Source organism: Cnephaeus nilssonii, assembly GCF_951640355.1.
Source record: "Cnephaeus nilssonii genome assembly, chromosome: 19".
Classification (NCBI taxonomy): Eukaryota; Metazoa; Chordata; class Mammalia; order Chiroptera; family Vespertilionidae; genus Cnephaeus; species Cnephaeus nilssonii.
Genome location: NC_137090.1, coordinates 34275923 through 34294710, shown reverse-complemented (window position 1 = coordinate 34294710; position 18788 = coordinate 34275923). Strand labels below are relative to the sequence as shown.

The following is an 18788-nucleotide window of genomic DNA, read 5'->3' as shown; positions in this document are numbered from 1 at the left end:
TCCTCTTTTATAGGGAAATGATGAACTATAATGGCTATTGATGACATCTCAGAAAATTTAATGAGTACAATTCAATTTTTACTTTTTAAAAAAAAGTATAGCAGTAATTGGCAACTATTGCAAAATCCAGACTGGTATCTATTTTTATAAATAAAGTTTTACTGGAACATAACCATACCCATTCATTTACATATTATCTACAGCTGGCTTTGAATTACAAAGTTGAGTAATTGCAACAAAGATCGAATGGTTCACAAATCCTAAAATATTTTATTATCTAGCCCTTTACAGAAACTTTGCCTGACCCCTGGTATATAGAATCATAAAAAATTCATACAACAAATATAGCAATGAAATGAATGAACATACACACAACAACATGGATAAATCTTACTAATATAATGTTGCACACACACAAAAAAGCTTGACAACAAGAGCATATACAGTAAGATTCCATTTTTATAGTTCAAAAATGAATGAAACTATTCTCTCATTTTAGAAGCAAAGATAGTGGTTGTCTTTGGAGGAGATAGTGACTATTAGGAGGCAAGACAGGGCCATCTAAAGATGTTTTTATTTCTTCTTTTTTAATATGTATATATATTTTTATTGATTTCAGAGAGGGAGGGAGAGGAAAAGATAGAAACATCAATGATAAGAGAGAACCATTGATCGCCTGCTTCCTGCACGCCCCCTACTGGGGATCAAGCCGACAACCTAGGCACGTGCCCTTGACTGAAATCAAACCCAGGACCCTTCAGTCTGCAGGCTGATGCTCTATCCACTGAGCCAAACTGGCTAGGGCATGAAGATGTTTTATTTCTTGATCTAGGTGGTAGTTACATGGCTGAATTCATTTTGTGAAAATTCATCAAACTATACACTTAAGATTTGTGTACTCTTCCACATTATGTTACACTTTAATAAATAAATTTATCTATTTTTTCTAAGTGTATAGGTCCACTAGAAAACAGTCTGGAATGGTAAATACTAGAACTTACAATCTATACTAGTAGCTAGAATCTATGAAATCAGTAACAGTAGTTATAATCCATTAAAAGGAAAGATTTAAAATTTTTCTTTTTGCCTGAGTATTTTCTAACTGCTCTATATTGATTATGCATTGCTATTGTAATTATAATACAGGTATTTCTGTTTTTAAGACAATGACAATAGAAACAAATGGACTAGTTCCAACATTAGGGAGCAAAAAATGTAAGGAAATGGTGCCCTCTAATGGAATAGAGATGGTACAACTTAATAGCATCTTTTTTTATTTTGGGTTAATCCTCACCAGAGGATATTTTTTTCCATTGATTTTTTTTAGAGAGAGAGTGGAAGGGAAGAAGGGAGAGAGAAAGAGAGAGAGAGAGAAAGAGAGAGAGAGAGAGAGAGAGAGAGAGAGAGAGAGAGAGAGAGAGAGAAATTGGTTTCCTCCTGCACATGCCCCGAATAGGAACTTGACCAGTAATCAAACCCGAGATCCTTAGGTGTGAAGGCGGACACTCTTAACCACTTAGGCACCAGTCCTTTTTCTCTTTCTCTTTTTTACCAACAGATATTTTATCTGAGCAAGAACTGGGGGTGATGTAGGAGAAGACCAGGCTCCTGCCGGGAGCAGGGCTGGTAAGGAAATCAGGTCACAAGTGTTTGAGATGTCAGATGGGGCCATTCACATCTTGTCTACTGTTCTGACGACGCCAATGGTTACTCTGAATTTCAGAAACCCAAGAACAGACTGAGGTAACAATAAATCTCAGAAAAGAGAAGTTATTTTAATTCAGGAATCCTCTGTCAAGTTGTCATTTCAAAACCAGACTGAATATAAATCACCACAGTGACAGAACCTGAGTTGTCAGAGGACCTGGGTTTGGCAAATCTCTGCCACAAACAAATTTGCTGTATGTCTAGAGAGCAAGAGGTTTAACCTCTCTGAGTTTCTATTTCCTCATATGCAAAACAGGCATAATAGTTCTCACCTGGCTTATCTCTGCTGGAACCCATTCCTTTTTTTAAAAACAATTTTGGTACTTAAAAAAACTATTTTAAAAGTGTTAACATTTGGGAAATTGGGAATGAAGGGTAGCCATGAATTCTTTTTGTTTGTTTGTTTTGTTAATACTCATCCAAGGATATTTTTCCATTAATTTTTTGAGCAAGTGGAAGGGAGGGGGAAGAGACAGAGAGAGAGAAACATCGATGTTAGAGAGACACATAGATTGGTTGCCTCCCACATGCGCCGACCAGGGCTGGGGATAGGGCCTGCAACCAAAGTATGTGCCCTTGACCAGAAGGGAACCCGCGACCCATCAGTCCCTGGGCCGATGCTCCATTCACTGAACCAAACCAGATAGGCAGCCATGAATTCTTTGTACTCTTCTTGCATCTTTTCTACAACTGGGAAATTATCAAAATTTAAAGTTGTAATCTATTTTAAATTGGTAAAGCATGTAGATGACCAAAAATTCAAACAGAAAAAGGCAGAGAGTGAAAAGCAAGCCTTCCTTTCCCCTGTTCTGCCCGTCCACCTCCCCGTTCTCCTCGCCAGAGGCAATGGCTCTGGGCCAGTTTCTTTTGCACATTCTCCGAGATGTCTTTGTATCTGAAGCAGATCCACACCTTATATTCCCTTCCTTATATAAATGCACACTGTCCTATACCATGCTTTTTTTTTTTTTTTTTACAGAGAGGAAGAGAGAGGGATAGAGAGTTAGAAACAGCGATGAGAGAGAAACATCGATCAGCTGCCTCTTGCACAACCCCTACTGGGGATGTGCCCGCAACCAAGGTACATGCCCTTGACCGGAATCGAACCTGGGACCCTTGAGTCCGCAGGCCGACGCTCTATCCACTGAGCCAAACCGGTTTCGGCTATACCATGCTTTTTTCACTTAACAATATAACTTGAAGATCATTCCACATCAGCAAATATTGATGTTTGGTGGTACAGTAACTATTGCTTAAATTTAATACTCTGTAGACATGAAGGTCTTGGTTAAGTCATAACAATTTTCCTGAAAAGGATAATTCAAAATATATTATGCTTTCAGATGTGCAACTGCATTTATTTAAAAAAGCAAATACACCCTGTCCTGTGTGGCTCAGTTGGTTGGGCATCATCCCATGCTCTGAAAGGTTGCTGGTTTGATTCCCAGTCAGGACACATACCCAGGTTGCAGGCTCAATCCCCAATAGAGGGCATGTGGGAGGCTGCTCATGGATGTGATGTCACCTTGTTTCTCTCTTTCTCTCTTCCCCTCTCCCTCCCTCTCTCTCTTTGAAAATCAATTTTTAAATCTTTTTTTTTAAAATGCAAACCTGGTCGGCATAGCTCAGTGTTGAGTGTGGACCTGTGAACCAGGAGGTCACGGTTTGATTCTCAGTCAGGACACATGCCGGGGTTGCGGGCTCTATCTCCAGTGTGGGGCATGTAGAAGGCAGCCAATCAAATTTCTCTCATCATTGATGTTTCTCTCTCTCCCTCTCCCTTCCTCTCTGAAATTAATAAAAATATATTTTTTAAAAAACACATAAAAATAAACAGGGAATGGACACTGGAGCAGTGGGGGCTTGCCCAGGGTGGGAATGACTGGAGGGGGTCAATAGGGGAAAAAGGAGACATATGTAAAACTTTAAACAAAAAAAAACAACAACAGGGAATGACCTAAATGGCCCTCAATAGAGAAGTTAAATAAATTAGGCCACATATATTTGATGAACTTTTGTCCCACCACTAAAGACACTGGCCAGGGAGACTCTGAAACAACAAATATCACTTAAAGTAACAGGCTAATAATGGGGAAAACACTTAAAATACCAAGTACCCCATGAATACAGCTTTTAAAAGACAAGAAAATTATAACACTTGACTGCACGTTAGGTGGACTACTTCCTCTTTATCTTCCAGATTTTCTACTGGGGAAGCAAAAGGGAAAAGGGTGCTAACATTTAATGTGGATCTGTTATGCAACACTCTTCTGAACATTTTACAAAAATGATTTCCCTTAATCTTCTTACATGTTTTACATGGTCATCTACATGTTTTACCAATTTAATCTCTTTTCCTCCTCAGTATAAAGAATGGAAAATAAGCTCTGAAAGCATAGATACTTTGTCCAAGGTCATGGATGCTGGACTTGGTTGAGGTCTGTCTGACTCTTGGGCAGGGGTCCTCAAACTTTTTAAACAGGGGACCAGTTCACTGTCCCTCAGACCGTTGGAGGGCCGGACTATAGTTTAAAAAAAACTATGAACAAATTCCTATGCATACTGCACATATCTTATTTTGAAGTAAAAAAACAAAACGGCAAAAACACCTGCATGTGGCCCGCGGGCCGTAGTTTGAGGACGCCTGCTCTTGGGTCTTCACTCTTTCTTACTCTACCATGCTACCTCTAATACAATGGTTCTTGACCTAGTTTTTCTGCACCCCAACACACCTGAGGGATATGACACACTCCCTGCTATCAGCTCAGTGCCTCTCGATGGCAATGATTCTCATTGGGGTTGAGGCCTCTCTGGCAGTTGGGAAAACGCCCCATTGGAATCCAGATTGGCTACCCTGGGTGGAGATGATACATCTCCTCTTTGAGAATCATTCTTCTAGTTCTGTTGTAATGTGGTTGTACAGTGTTAATTCCATCATTTAAAAATGTCTTAATTATTGAAAGGTATTTCCTGACTTCAATGGTGATTCTTGCTGATTACAGAAAATACATAAAATCACCCTTATCCACAGCAGAATAAAATCACCATTAGCATTTTGGTATATTGCCTTCTACTGTTCCTTCTATGCAAATACTATGTGGCTTTTTAAAAATTAAACTGAGATGATAAGCAATTTGGCATCTTATTTTTTACTCTTAACAACACAGATGCAGGCATTTTGGGGGAATCATTAAAAATAAACAGCTCTAGCCCTAACAGGTTTGGCTCAGTGGATAGAGCGTCGGCCTGTGAACTGAAGGGTCCCAGGTTCGATTCCAGTCAAGGGCATGTACCGTTGTTGTGGGCACATCCCCAGTAGGGGGTGTGCAGGAGGCAGCTGATCGATGTTTCTCTCTCATGGATGTTTCTAACTCTCTATCCCTTTCCCTTCCTCTCTGTAAAAAAAAAAAAAAAATCAATAAAATATATATTTTAAAAATAAAAATTAAAAATAAACAGCTCCATATAACTCCTTTTTCCAAGTTCTTAATTCTATTTTTTAATATATTTTTATTGATTTCAGAGAGAAAGGGAGAGGGAAAGAGAGTGAGAGACATCAATGATGAAAGAGAATCATTGATCAGCTGCCTCCTGCATGCCCCCTACTGGGGATCGAGCCTGCAACCTGGGAATCGAACCATGACCTCCTGGTTCATAGGTCGATGCTCAATCACTGAGCCATGCCAGCCAGGCTTAATTCTATTTTTTATTTTTATTTATTTTTTTATATTTTATTGATTTTTTACAGAGAGGAAGGGAGAGGGACAGAGAGCTAGAAACATCGATCAGCTGCCTTCGCACACTCCCCACTGGAGTTAGAGCTTAATTCTATTTTTTAATATAAATTAAGTTAGGGCTTAATATAATTAAATTAGGGCTTAATTCTATTTTTTAATATAAATTAAGTTAGGGCTTAATATAATTAAATTAGGGCTTAATTCTATTTTTTAATATAAATTTCATCTAGTTTCCCTAATCAAACCTCTAATTAAAACATGACAATTGGTCATCTTCAGTTTTCTACTGGGAGACTAGAAGCCCAGCTACCCTTCAGAACCACCCAGGGAGCCCTGTTACATACAGAAACCCAAGTTCCTCACACCTGGACCTGGTGAGTTAGAAACATCTGGGGATCTGTTCCAGTCCACACAGACACGCAGTAGTTGCCACTAAATAGAGACACCTTCACACCCTCCTTCTCGGAATGACACTAAATTTATTCTTGATATAATGACATACTTTAAATATTCTAAATTCATAATTCACAAGTATTTACTGCAGGTCCATAAGGCATATAGATGGGTTTTGCCCAAGATATAGCAATAGCTGAAAGAAATTATAAATCATGCCACTACTTTTTATTACCTTTCCTTAAGGTCCATGGAAATCTGGGTTGGGAGATAAACTGCTAAGTGTAAATATGGGATTGGGGAAATAAAGGTAACCCTGGGTCATAAATTTTCTAAGTCATCTAAGAAACTTCACAACACATTAGCATGTACATGGGGGCATAAGGCAAGACATTTAACTAAATCTGGATGTCTTGTGCTCCCTACAGTAGTTTAAAAACAAATACAAAAAGATATCAGTAAGATATAAGAACCTGGCCGAAACCGGTTTGGCTCAATGGATAGAGCATCGGTCTGTGGACTGAAAGGTCCCAGGTTCGATTCCGGTCAAGGGCATGTACATTGGCTGCGGGCACATCCCTGGTAGGGTGTGTGCAGGAGGCAGCTGGTCGATGATTCTCTCTCATCGATGTTTCTAGCTCTCTATCCCTCTCCCTTCCTCTCTGTAAAAAATCAATAAAATATATTTTAAAAAAAAATGATATAAGAACCTGGTGGTTTCCTATATCATTTTCAAAACTAACACTTTTGTTTTAGTGGGTCAGCAATCTTAATAGGGTGGGGTAAACAAAATATTTTCATGGTTAAAACTATCTCTATATCAGTTGTTCCCAAATTTCCATGTCCAGCTAATTCTCAGAATTCCTTTTTCATAGAAAATGATGAGCTCTACGTCGTCCAGTACACCAAAAGATGGTGGGTTCAATTCCCACCTCCTGTCAGGGTGCTTACAGGAGGCAGCTGATTGATGTTTCTCTCAGTGAAAACATGTCCTCTGGTGAGGATTAAAAAACAACACTTTAATAAATTTCTAATATCATTTTTAAATTAAAAAAGAAAAAAAAAGAAAATGTGAGCTCCAAAGGCTATCTGTGAAATCTCAAAAGAGATAATCACATAGTAGGATGCATTGTTTTCCAACTTTATTTTAAAAATTAACACATCCATTAGAAAAAGTTGGTTAATGCCAAGATAGTAACAATTATGGGGATTATGAGCTTCAGATTCAAATACTATCCAACCACATATTTCTACCTGGATGGCCCAAAATGTTCAAAAATGAGCTTGCCTTTACATCCTCCTACTAGCCTATTTGCCACTTTTTCCTCCTACTCCCAACATAGGCTAAAGTGCTAACGCCCACTTGGTCTGCCAGGCTAGAAATCAAAGTTCAAAATCCCTCATTTGGCCTACAATGCACAGCTTAAATGTCATTTCCTCAAGGAAGCCTTTTTGGGTCCCTCAGATGCATGCTCTGTTTTCACAGTAATTGAGCATGTTTCCTTCATGGCAATGCTATCGTATGTAAGCTGGGCATTCTCTAACTCTCGGTGCCTCATTATTCTCATCATAAAACAAGCATGTTAACAAAGTGAAAACTTATCATTGTTAAGTGTTTAGAATGGTGCCTGGTGCATAGTAAGCATCCAATAAATACCATATAATCTGTTATTACCGTTGTACTAGAAGTGAGAACTCTTTTGACAGCAGGTAACAGATAATTAATAGTTATACAAACAAGTCATTGTAAAGTATAATAATTTGCTTATAATCTGCTAATGGTTTTATTATTATCTATTAAGGTAGCCTGGAAGCTCTATATTGGGAAGGAGGGTATTTGCCTTGTCCATTCCTCGGGCCACAAATTTCTTACAGAGGGAAGCAGAGGAGGTGTTTTCGTTGAGTAAATGAGTGAATTTCAGGTTCTACATCCCCCAATTCTGTCTTGTGCCTCCTAAATAGCTCTTGGATCTTGTTCTCACCATCCTGGTCTCTACTGAAGCTCTCATCATCTCTCTTAAGTGATCTGTTACAGCAGTCTGCTAACTGGTCTTCCTGCCTCCAGTTCACCCTCCACATCACTGCCAGATGGAATATTTTTTAATCCTCACCCAAGGATATGTTTTTATTGATTATTGTTTTTTAAGAGAGAGAGGAAGGAAGAGGGAGAGAAATATCAATGTCAGAGAGAAACATCGATTGGCTGCCTCCCATACACACCCCGATGGGGGATCAAACCCACAATCTGGGTATGTGCCCTGACTGGGAATTGAACCCAAGACCTTTTGGTGTATGCGATGACACTCCAACCAACTGAGCCACACTGGCCAGGGCCAAATAAAATTTTTTTTTAATCCTCACCTGAGGATATATTTTTTATTGATCTTTAGAGAGAGAATGGAAGGGAGGGAGGATGGGGAGAGAAACACTGATTGAGAGAGACACACTGGTTGCCTCCTGCATGTGCTCCAACCAGGGCTGGGGATTGAACCAGCTACTGAGGTACGTGCCCTTGACCAGGAATTGAACCCAAGACACTTCAAACTGAGGGCCGATGCTCTAACCACTGACCCAAATCGGCCAGATGGAATTTTTTAAATGTGAATCTGATCCAGTCATTACTGTCAAGAGTCCTTTTGTGAATACCCCGTGCCTAGAACAGCATCTCCAGAGGAGGGTGTGTGCATCCCCAGGGGATTTGCAATAATACCCATTAGGGTATGAGGAAAAAAAAATTAAAACCTCTATTTTCATCCTTTATTTATAGAGCAAACAATACTAAAACCTAATTTATTTAAGATTGGTGCTAGGATAAGTATGTAATATTTGGGGAATATAGGCTTAAGATTTAGCCCAGCAAATATCAGTTTTATGGAAAATATTTAAGGGTACAATTTCTAATAATATACTCACTCTACAAAGAATCCCACTCTAACAACAGTATTTGGTATTAGTTACTCCCAATTGGTTACAATGAAGTTTGATTTCAATTTAACACTCCTTCTTTATCAAGGCTCCTTCAATTTTATAGAACAACACACCGATCATAACACTCAAGAGCCAGAAGCCACTAAAATGAAGGAAACTCCATACTTACTTGCTCCGTGGGGAACAGGGTATTGATATACTCCACAGCATTGAAATCTGCACGATCTAGAGGATCCTGGCTTGGAAATACCTATATAAAGATAAGGGATTAGAAATAACCATCATCTTTCTGTCTTATTTTATGTATTATTTCTTTCCTCTCTACTGGGTGGAAAAGGCAAAAATCAAATCTTTTTTCATTTTATAAGTCTTAACACTCAACAGATGCTCAATAAAATATCTGTTAAAATAATTCTTTAAGTTTTACCAACACCTGTAATTTTAACATCTTAGATCTTGGTGCAACTAACAAATAAAATATCAAACAGTGGAAAGATCCACAGATATCAACAAAACCCAAACAAGTGGGCATTGTGCAAATCAGATTAAACCAGCTGATGACATGGTTGTATTAAGAAAGTCTTGCCCGGCCTGCTGGTGTGGCTCAGTGTTTGAGCATCTGCCCATGAACCAGGAGCTCACAGATCAGTGCCCCATGAGGGCTCACAGATCAATGCCCCGTGGGTTGGCTGCACGCTCCATCCTCAGTGTGGGAGTGTGCAGGAGACAGCCTATCAATGTTTCTCTCTCATCAATGTTTCTATCTCTCTATCCCTCTCTCTAAAATCAATAAAACAATATATTTTAAAAGTCTTGATAGAAACAATATATTAAAAAAGAGACTTAATGCACTATGTCTCAGCAACAGAATCCACTATGCATTGAAGCAATTTTTATGCTTTACACGGTGTCAGGAAGTGAAGAGCTGGCAATTAGGAACTGTCTATCTCTAAGAGGAAAAGGAATGCTGCCTGAGAAACATGGCTAACTCCCTTCAAAAGCTGCAACTTGAACAAGGTGGATTATAAAAGCAATCAAGTGATCCCCTGGTAGTGGATTTCGCCAGCTCAATATAGTTATTCTGGTTAGCATATTTTTTTTCTGATTATTGGATAAACCTATGCTAGAACTCAATATTATTAATAGTAAAACTGTGTCTTAAAATCCTTGTCAAACAATAACTGACTATGATTTGCTTCTTCTATTAGAGCCCACTGGGTTCAAAGAGCAAGTGATTTTTTTTTTTTTTTTGATTTTTTTTGCAAATGGAGGTGGGTGGGGAGCAGTGTGGCCTGAACACCAAAACCTTTGCTCAATGGGCTGGCATCCTCAGGATGAGCCAAATGAGCTTTGTATGGGTAATCCAACCCCTCCTAGAAAAATACACTCTAAAAAAATCTATTAAGAGAGATCTTCTCCTTTTATCAGGAGCAGTACCCGCTATAAGGATCTAAATTAGCGATTTTAACCTTTTCATCTCATGGCACACCGGTTAAAAAAAAAAAATCGCTGGTCTAAATCACTATTTTTAATAGCAATACTCTTTGCCGAAACCGGTTTGGCTCAGTGGATAGAGCGTTGGCCTGCGGACTGAAGGGTCCCAGGTTCGATTCTGGTCAAGGGCATGTACCTTGGTTGCGGGCACATCCCCAGTGGGGGGTGTGCAGGAGGCAGCTGGTCAATGTTTCTCTCTCATCGATGTTTCTAGCTCTCTATCCCTCTCCCTTCCTCTCTGTAAAAAATCAATAAAGTATATTTTTAAAAAATAATATCAATACTCTTTTTAAAACAATAAACTTGAAAAGAGAATTTAGGCTAGGCAACTAAAGAGTCCCTACAGGGAAGGGAGGCCTCCTGATAATATTCTTCAATCTCACCCCACAAATCAACAGCAGAAATTGCCAACCAGTTAAGTATGATAAAGGGGTCCTTTTTCAACATTTTCCCCTCTGCTCTTCAATCCGCTTCGGAAATCAAAGTTACGCTCTCCCCTCAATTCGGAGTCACTCACAAGGGGCTAGATTGAGAATTGGGGGCGGCGGCACAGCAGCCTGGTAAATGCAAGAACAGCTCTACAACCCCCCAAAAACTTCGGTTGCGAGCCAGGAGGTCCCAACCTCCAGGTTCGTCCTTTCGGGGAGCACAGCTTCTTTGCCCAAACGCATTAGGACGCCCCCCTCCAAAGACAACCAAGGCCTAGAAAGGGCTCTCTCCCTTCCCTCGATTCAGAAACCCCTTTCCACCACCACCTCCCCCCTAACTTTTCCTTTCCCTTCAGCGCCTAGCTCCCACCTCTGCCCAAAGACCGCTTCTTCCCGGAGCCACCCAGGTCCCACCCCCGGAGCGCCCCGTCCTCCGCACTCCCCTCCCCTCCCCTCAGGGGGCGGAACGCTCACCTGCTCGATGGCGAGCTGCACGTCGGGCGTGAGCTGCAGCACCGCTTCCAGCTCCTCCACGAACTCCAGTTCCTCCTCCTCCATCATCCCGCCGCCCAGCTCCCTCCGGACGCACACCGCTACCCCGAGGCGGGCCTCCGGGGGTCACCCAAACCGCAGAGCCGTAACCCACGGCGTGCAGCGCCCCAGCTAGCTTCGGCTCGGCCTGCTAGCCGGGAACTTCCGGGAAGCCAGGCACTTCCGGGATCCGAGGCACTCTGGGATAGCGGAGGACTGACCTCCGGTTGCCCGGAGGACGGAAGCCATCAGGTCCCGGGTTCTTCCTGGACAGCCCTGTAGTCCGGCGTCCCCTAAGATGAGGGGGCCCTCGTCACCTCGCCGAAGGGCGCTGGCACTGCCGGGCCCCCCAGTGAGGATGCGCCCTCGCACCGCGGCGACCGACCGACAGCACCCCCCTCGGGCCCCGAAGCCCGGGATCCTTCGGCTCCCAGGGCCCCCTTGGTCAATGGCAGTAGGTGTCCCCTGCCATCGAGGGGAGAAATGACCCCAGCTGGTAAGTGGCAATGTTGCCAAAGACAATATGTAGGATGGGACAGTGTCCACTTTCAAAGTTCCCCTTGTGTCAAGCCTGTAGGCAGAGATTTCTGGGGGGAGCCTGCAGCTTCTTGGGGTGAGGGTGGGCAGGGGGAGATCCGGCTTTAGTCCGTGCCCCTCGAAGGGGAATCGTTTACTTTCTGCGACTCTGAATAGCTGGAGTCTAAGTCCCATTCCACGACTGATACGCTGTGTGATCTTGAACAAATCACTCCATCTGCTTACCTGCAAGGATGTGGCGACGGTTAAATATAAAAAGCACTATGCAAATGTAAGCTAGTAATACAGGTAATATCAGGGTGTCTCTTTCTCATGCACCACGGAAAAAAAGAGAGGCCAGATCACCCTGTGGAACCACTCTTCCCCCAGACACGTGAAACAACGAGAGAATTGCAGCCAAAGGAAGAGCTGTTTCACCAGTTACACATTGTGAAACTGTGATGGAAGCGTGCCTGGCCCCTCTGAGATTTTTTTAAAATTTCATTTTATCAAAGTCGTAGTAAAGAAAAGATGGAATCAACAAAATTTCTAACAATAAAGGAAGGGTTAAAATATAAATCAGCTATACAATAGAATATTATTGATTCACAAAATCATAGTTTTTTAAATTATTTAATGACATGAAAACATGTGCATAAAATATTTCAGAGAGCAAAAATGTGCAGCATTGTCCCAGTTTGTATGTGTATATTTTGTGCCTATAAAAATGATAGCAAATCCCTAGCCAGCTGGTTCAGTGGATAGAGTCTCAGCCTGCGGATTGAAGGGTCCTGGTTTTGTTTCCTGTCAAGGGCACATACCTCGGTTGCAGGCTCAATCCCCAGCCCAGGTCAGGATGTGTACGGGAGGTAACCAATGGATGTGTCTCTCACATCCAATGTTTCTCTCGTTCTCGGTCCCTCCCCCTCACTCCCCCTCCCTCCCATCCACTCTCTCTGAAAATCAATGGAAAAATGTCCGTGAGTGACGATTAACAAAAAACAAACAAAAAAATAATAGCAAAGAAATAGTACTTTTCTGCAGGTGATGGAATGGACATTCTTTGTACATTTTCTCAAAATATCTACAATGAGCCTGAAGTATTTTTATATTCAGGAATATAAATGCCCCCCCCTTAAAATAAATAAAAAAGAAAAATGTAATTATATCCACCTGTCTTGGATTTTTTTTTTCCATCACAAGCAAGTCCTAAGATAATTCCATCATCCCTCCCACCCAAATTTCCTCATGCCTCACCCCATCCCCTGGCAATCACTGGCCTGATTTCTGTCCCTATAAATTGACTTTTTCGGAATGCCATATAAATGGAAACATATGTCACCATTGGAGTCTGGCTTCTTTCACCTAGCATAATGCATTTGGGTTTCATCATACTGTTACATGTACCAGTAGTTCATTTATTCTTGCTGAGTGGTATTCCACTTATATGGCTATGCAACAATGGGCTTATACATTCCCTGCTTGGAGGATATTAGGGTAGTTTCCAGTTTCGAGTGATGATGAATAAAGCTGCTATACATATTCATGTGCAGGTTTTTTTCTCCATAAGTTTTCATTTCACTTGGGTATATACCTAGAAGTGGGGTTGCTGGTTTGTGTGGTGAGTGTGTGTTTAACTTTATAAGAAACTGGTAAATGTTTTCCAAAGTGGCTGTATTATTTTTTGCATTGCTACCAGCAGTGTATGAGAGTTCTGGTTGCTCACAGATCTTATGTGGGTTTTTTTAAATAATATTTTTTATTGATTTCAGAGAGGAAGGGAAAGGGAGAAATAGCTAGAAACATCAATGGTGATAGAGAATCATTGATTGGCTGCCTCCTGCATGCCCCCCCCGCCCACCCCCCCCCCCCCCCCCCCCCCCCCCCCCCCCGCCACACACATACACACTGGGAACCAAGCCTGCAACCCAGGCATTTGCCCTGACGGGGAATCGAACGGTTGACCTCCTGATTCCTAGGTCGATGCTCAACCACTGAGCTACGCTGGCCGGGCAAGCTTATGTTTAAAGTTAATAATAACTAACATTTCCTAGCCCTTACTACATGCCAGACACCCTGTAAAGCATGCATTGTCTCTTTCAACCTGAATGGCAATTCTGAGGTTGTTATTATTATCATTAACCTATTAACAGATAAAATGGAGATGTAGTTAAAAATGAAACAAAACTTGCCCAAGGTCCAGTAGCTAACTTTTCCTGCCATTCATTCACCTGCTGGTGATAAGCACTAGGCTAGGTGCTAGGAATTGATCAGTCAACAAAAGAGACCACCCTAGCCGGTTTGGTTCAGTGGATAGAGTGTCGTAGGCCTGTGGACTCAAGGGTCCCAGGTTCAATTCCGGTCAAGACCATGTGCCCAGGTTGGGGGCTCAATCCCCTGTAGGAGGCATGCAGAAGGCAGCTGATCAATGATTCTCCCTCATCATCGATGTTTCTCTCTCTCTCCCTCTCCCTTCCTCTCTGAAATCAATAAAATTATATATTTTTAAAAAATAGACCAACTGCCTGCCTCCATGGAGCAATTTGCATGTATGGAAAGTAAATATGTAATGGTGATGCATGCTGAAAGACAAGTAGGGGAGGAAGTGGGGGATGGGAGATATCTGTAATACTATCAACAACAAAAAATGTATTTTTAAAAAAAAAGAAAGACAAGTAAAGCACATGTTGAGACACTATAGTGATAGAGTGTTCTGATTGGTCAGCAAAGGCTTCTCTGAGGAAGTAGTTTTTAAGCTGAAGCAAAGGGTCGGTGGTGGGAGTAGGGGATGACATATTAAAGGAAAGGTGTATGCAAAAGCCAAGAAGATGGAAGAAATTGGCCAGGGTGATGGGACTTTGAAAGCCAAGGGAAAGGTGGTACAAGAAGAGGCCGGAGAAATAGGCAGTGCCAGATGGTGGAGGCTCTTGAAGGTCACGTGAAGGAATGGAAAACCTGTGAAGGATTATAAGCAGAGGAGTGACATGACCAGGCTTACCATGCCTATCATCAGCCCTAGTCCCCTCATTTTTGCTTTCTCTGTTTCTGAGCAGCCCATGGTCATGGAGAGTCATGTAACCAGGGTGACCATCACCAGTGGAAATTCATGCTGCCCAATTTCCACTGATTGTCCTTTTACACATCCACTGTCAACTCTCAATTGTACTCCCCTTACGATCCAAAACATTTCCCTACTTGGAATTTCTTGACTCCATCGTTTTTTCCTTTCTTCCCTTTGCAGATAAAATACTAGTAATGAATGTAAGTTACACCTTATAAGAGTGTAGGAATATAAGGAAGCAGAGATACAGGTGAATTCTACATTTTAAGGAACTGCATTAAAATAAGTAAGAACAGGCTAGACTGATTTGTTTATGATAAGCAAAAAAGGGAAATACCTTTAGTAGAAAGGGGAAACTTGGAAAGACAGATTATTCACTTTTAAGATTAAAAAAATATGGAGAAATTGGATATGAAAATAGGAGCATGTGATGTTCTAAAAAATGAGCTGGACTTTTTTAAAACAATTTCCTGTTATGCTGTGGGATAGTGGACAGATGATGACAAAGTATCACAGAAAACATATTTTCTATCTTGAAATTTCACTGAGTGAGGCATAAATTCAGTCTCTAATACTTACACACACACACACACACACACACACACACACAAACCTTGGAGAGCCTATCCTTTAATAATAGGCGATCTCAAAGGATCTATATATATAAAAGCCTAAGCATCCGTTTGACTGTTCGACTGGTAGCTATGATGAGCACTGATCACCAGGAGGCAGACGCTCAATGCACAGGCATGGAAGCATGGAACAGACTGATGATTCTCAGAGGAAAGGGGGGAGGGGGAGGGCGGGAAGAAATTAACCAAACATCTTATATGCATACTAGAGGCCTGGTGCACAGATTCATGCACCAATGGAGTCCCTCAGCCTGGCCTGCGGGGATCAGGCCAAACCCAGCAGTCTGACATCCCCCAAGGGGTCCCGGATTGCGAGAGAGCACAAGCCCAGCTGAGGGACCCCACCGGTGCACGAATCCATGCACCAGGCCTCTGGTAGATTTATAACAGGCTGTAGGGGAGTCCTAGGGTGCATCTATGAGATTAGCATCAAAATAAAATGGGAAAAAACCCATCACCCCAAAATAAGAAATTTTCATAATGTTTCTCATTTTGCCCCCCAAAATTGTAAATTATAGGGTGGAAATATTAAGTAGTTTAAAACAACCTTTGTTAATGAAATCCATAAGATTTCTAAATTTCATGTGCCTCTGTCATTTAGTGTTTCTAACTCTATTAAAATGAATCTCCAATATCCTATTATATTTGCAACTGGTTACATTGTTTGTGAAGTACTAGAATATATTAAGTAGACATTGTGCCAAAGTATGTTCTTTTATAAGATCAAGACAATGTCTCTATTCCATTTTAGCCTCTCTCTCTCTGTGATGACCTTCTGAACAGCTGGGCTTTTGTGAACTTCTTGTTAAAAATTGCAGGATGTCTGAATTACCTGATCCTAATGCCAGTAGCATAGTCCCTTCTCCCAACATTGTGATAACCAAAAGTACCCCCTATAAATTCCCACAGGCCCTCTGGGACTCCCCAGCACTCTCAAACTTAGATCCTGCTGTCAATATGGGTGGCTAAAGCTCCCAGGCCAACTTGTAGTGGAGGAATACAGTTTCATTTCTACATAAAAGCTCGTTCAATATGTTTTCTTGGCGCTCCTTTATGGACTGTGTTTAGTACATGGCTTTTCACGATGACAGGCTCTTTTGCTATCTTTCATTCCTGAATTTTCTGAATACCCTGGGCCCTGGCATTTGTTCCTGACTGACATATCATTCTGAATGTTCCCATGTCCCGGACACCCAGTTTTGTTTTGATTGGTACTCTGGTTCTCTGTGCATGCCCAGTCTTGCTAAACAGATCATAATCTCCAGCTAGCTTCAGTAGCTCCCCTGTTCCCACGGTCATAGCTCAGGCACTCAGGCCTGCGTATATGCTTGCTCCGGATGCTTTCAAATTAGACCCTTTCCCCCTGGGCTACACTCGGGTTCATTATTCAGTAATTTCCTTTACTTAAATCAGTATAGTGATCATTGTATACGGCAAAATGACAACTCCTTTTGTGCAGGTCTTACACATTACAACAAATAAAAAAAAACACTTGTTTTATAAAATTGACATTAACTAGTACAGTCATTATAACGTAGCTAATGTTAATTCATTGTATCTCACACCTTGAAGTACCTCACAACATCACTGTCAAATCCAGCCCTGCTTTCTTGTTTCTTTTTTAATATATTTTATTGATTTTTTACAGAGAGGAAGAGAGAGGGATAGAGAGTTAGAAACATCGATGAGAGAGAAACATCGATCAGCTGCCTCCTGCACACCCCCTACTGGGGATGTGCCCGCAACCAAGGTACATTGCCCTTGACCGGAATCGAACCTGGGATCTTTCAGTCCGCAGGCCGACGCTCTTTCCACTGAGCCAAACCGGTTTCGGCCTTTCTTGTTTCTTAAACTCCATTTCTTCCTGCTGAGTTCCGTTGTATTCCCTGAGCTGGATCTTCGGCCTCTCCTCTCCTCCTGGTGTATAGCAGTAATTCTTTTTTAAAAAAATATATGTTATTGATTTTTTTACAGAGAGGAAGGGAGAAGGACAGAGAGTTAGAAACATCAGATGAGAGGAGAAACATCGATCAGCTGCCTCCCGCACCCCCCCCCCCCCCCCCACACACACACACACACACTGGGGATGCGCCCGCAACCAAGGTACATGACCTTGACCGGAATCAAACCTGGGACCCTTCAGTCCGCAGGCCGACGCTCTATCCACTGAGCCAAACCGGTCCAGGGCTATAGCAGTCGTTCTTAACCTTTTTTGAGTCTGGATCCCTTGGAGGAAGTGAAGAAAAAGACACATTTGCACATTTTACACGCAAATTTAAGGTCGGGGATTCCATTGAGTATATCTTAAAATTTTTTTTAAAAGCTCACATCTCCTGCCTAAACGTAAAAATCTTGTGAAAAACCCTCCCACACACAATATTCTGATGAGATGTGATCCCCATCCCTCCAATCTTATAATCACTGATACACAGTTGCTATCCATTCTCCACAAGCCAAGGATTGTTTTTGCCCAGCTAAACGTATTTAGGTCTACATTAAAAAAAAAAAAGTATAAAGTTTTGTTTCCTAAATATAATATTGTTCAAGATTCTGATGGGCTTCCTTCACCCCAAACCCCCATTGAGACTCATCGCTTTGAGAGACCGCTCTCACAGCCATCATTAGCCTACAGATCTTCTGTATCCACACTTGGGTTTCTCTCCTTAGTGTCAGGCACATATTGTCAACTGCCAGTGAAAGTCTTCACTTTGCTTATTCTCAATTTCTCTTTTCCTTTGCCGTCACTGCCCTTGCCTAGGCACATTTATCCTGGTGGGTTTAGTTTAGCAATTATGGGCAGATATAATCCACTATGCTAAATGATAAGGAATGGTTTCAATGACTAGTACAATGAAATACATTTTCTTTTTAAATATGTTTTTATTGATATTTTAGAGAGAGGAAGAGGGAAAGATGGAAACATCGCTGAGAAACATTAACATGGATTGGCTGCCTCCTGCATGCCTCCTGCTGGGGATGGAGCCCATAACCCAGGCATGTGCCCTGACCTGGAATCAAACCAGTAACCTCTTGGTGCATGGGTTGTCGCTCAACCACTGAGCACACCAGCTGGGCTACAATGAAATACATTTGCATAGTACTTTATGCATGGCTTAAATGTTTCCATGTATGTTGTTAGTCTTCACCATAGTCCTTGAGGTAGGTAGGACAGTAGGGGTGCGGAGCCAAGGTCATGCTAAGTATTGGCCTGCTACACCAACACCAAGGTCTGTTATATTGCAGTCCAGTGCTTTTAAACTCCTGAACTAGGTCCTGTTACAGTAGGGGGAAATCTTGGAAAAATCAAAGCCGTTACTTTCCAAGAGCTTATATGACATCTTGACACTTTAAAATATGATGA

General features: G+C 41.6%; 1 protein-coding gene across 1 annotated transcript in view; it reads right to left on the bottom strand.

Annotated features, from left to right (window-relative positions):
* Positions 1 to 11382, bottom strand: part of VPS53 (VPS53 subunit of GARP complex) — a 148432-nt gene extending 137050 nt beyond the window's left edge. The window contains exons 1-2 of the mRNA XM_079798870.1: positions 11162 to 11382; positions 8935 to 9015 (exon numbers count right to left, since the gene is read on the bottom strand). Coding sequence (XP_079654996.1) covers positions 8935 to 9015; positions 11162 to 11248 — 168 coding nt within the window. The 5' untranslated portion in view covers positions 11249 to 11382. The remainder of the gene's footprint in view (positions 1 to 8934; positions 9016 to 11161) is intronic.
* Between the last annotated feature and the right edge of the window lie 7406 nt (positions 11383 to 18788).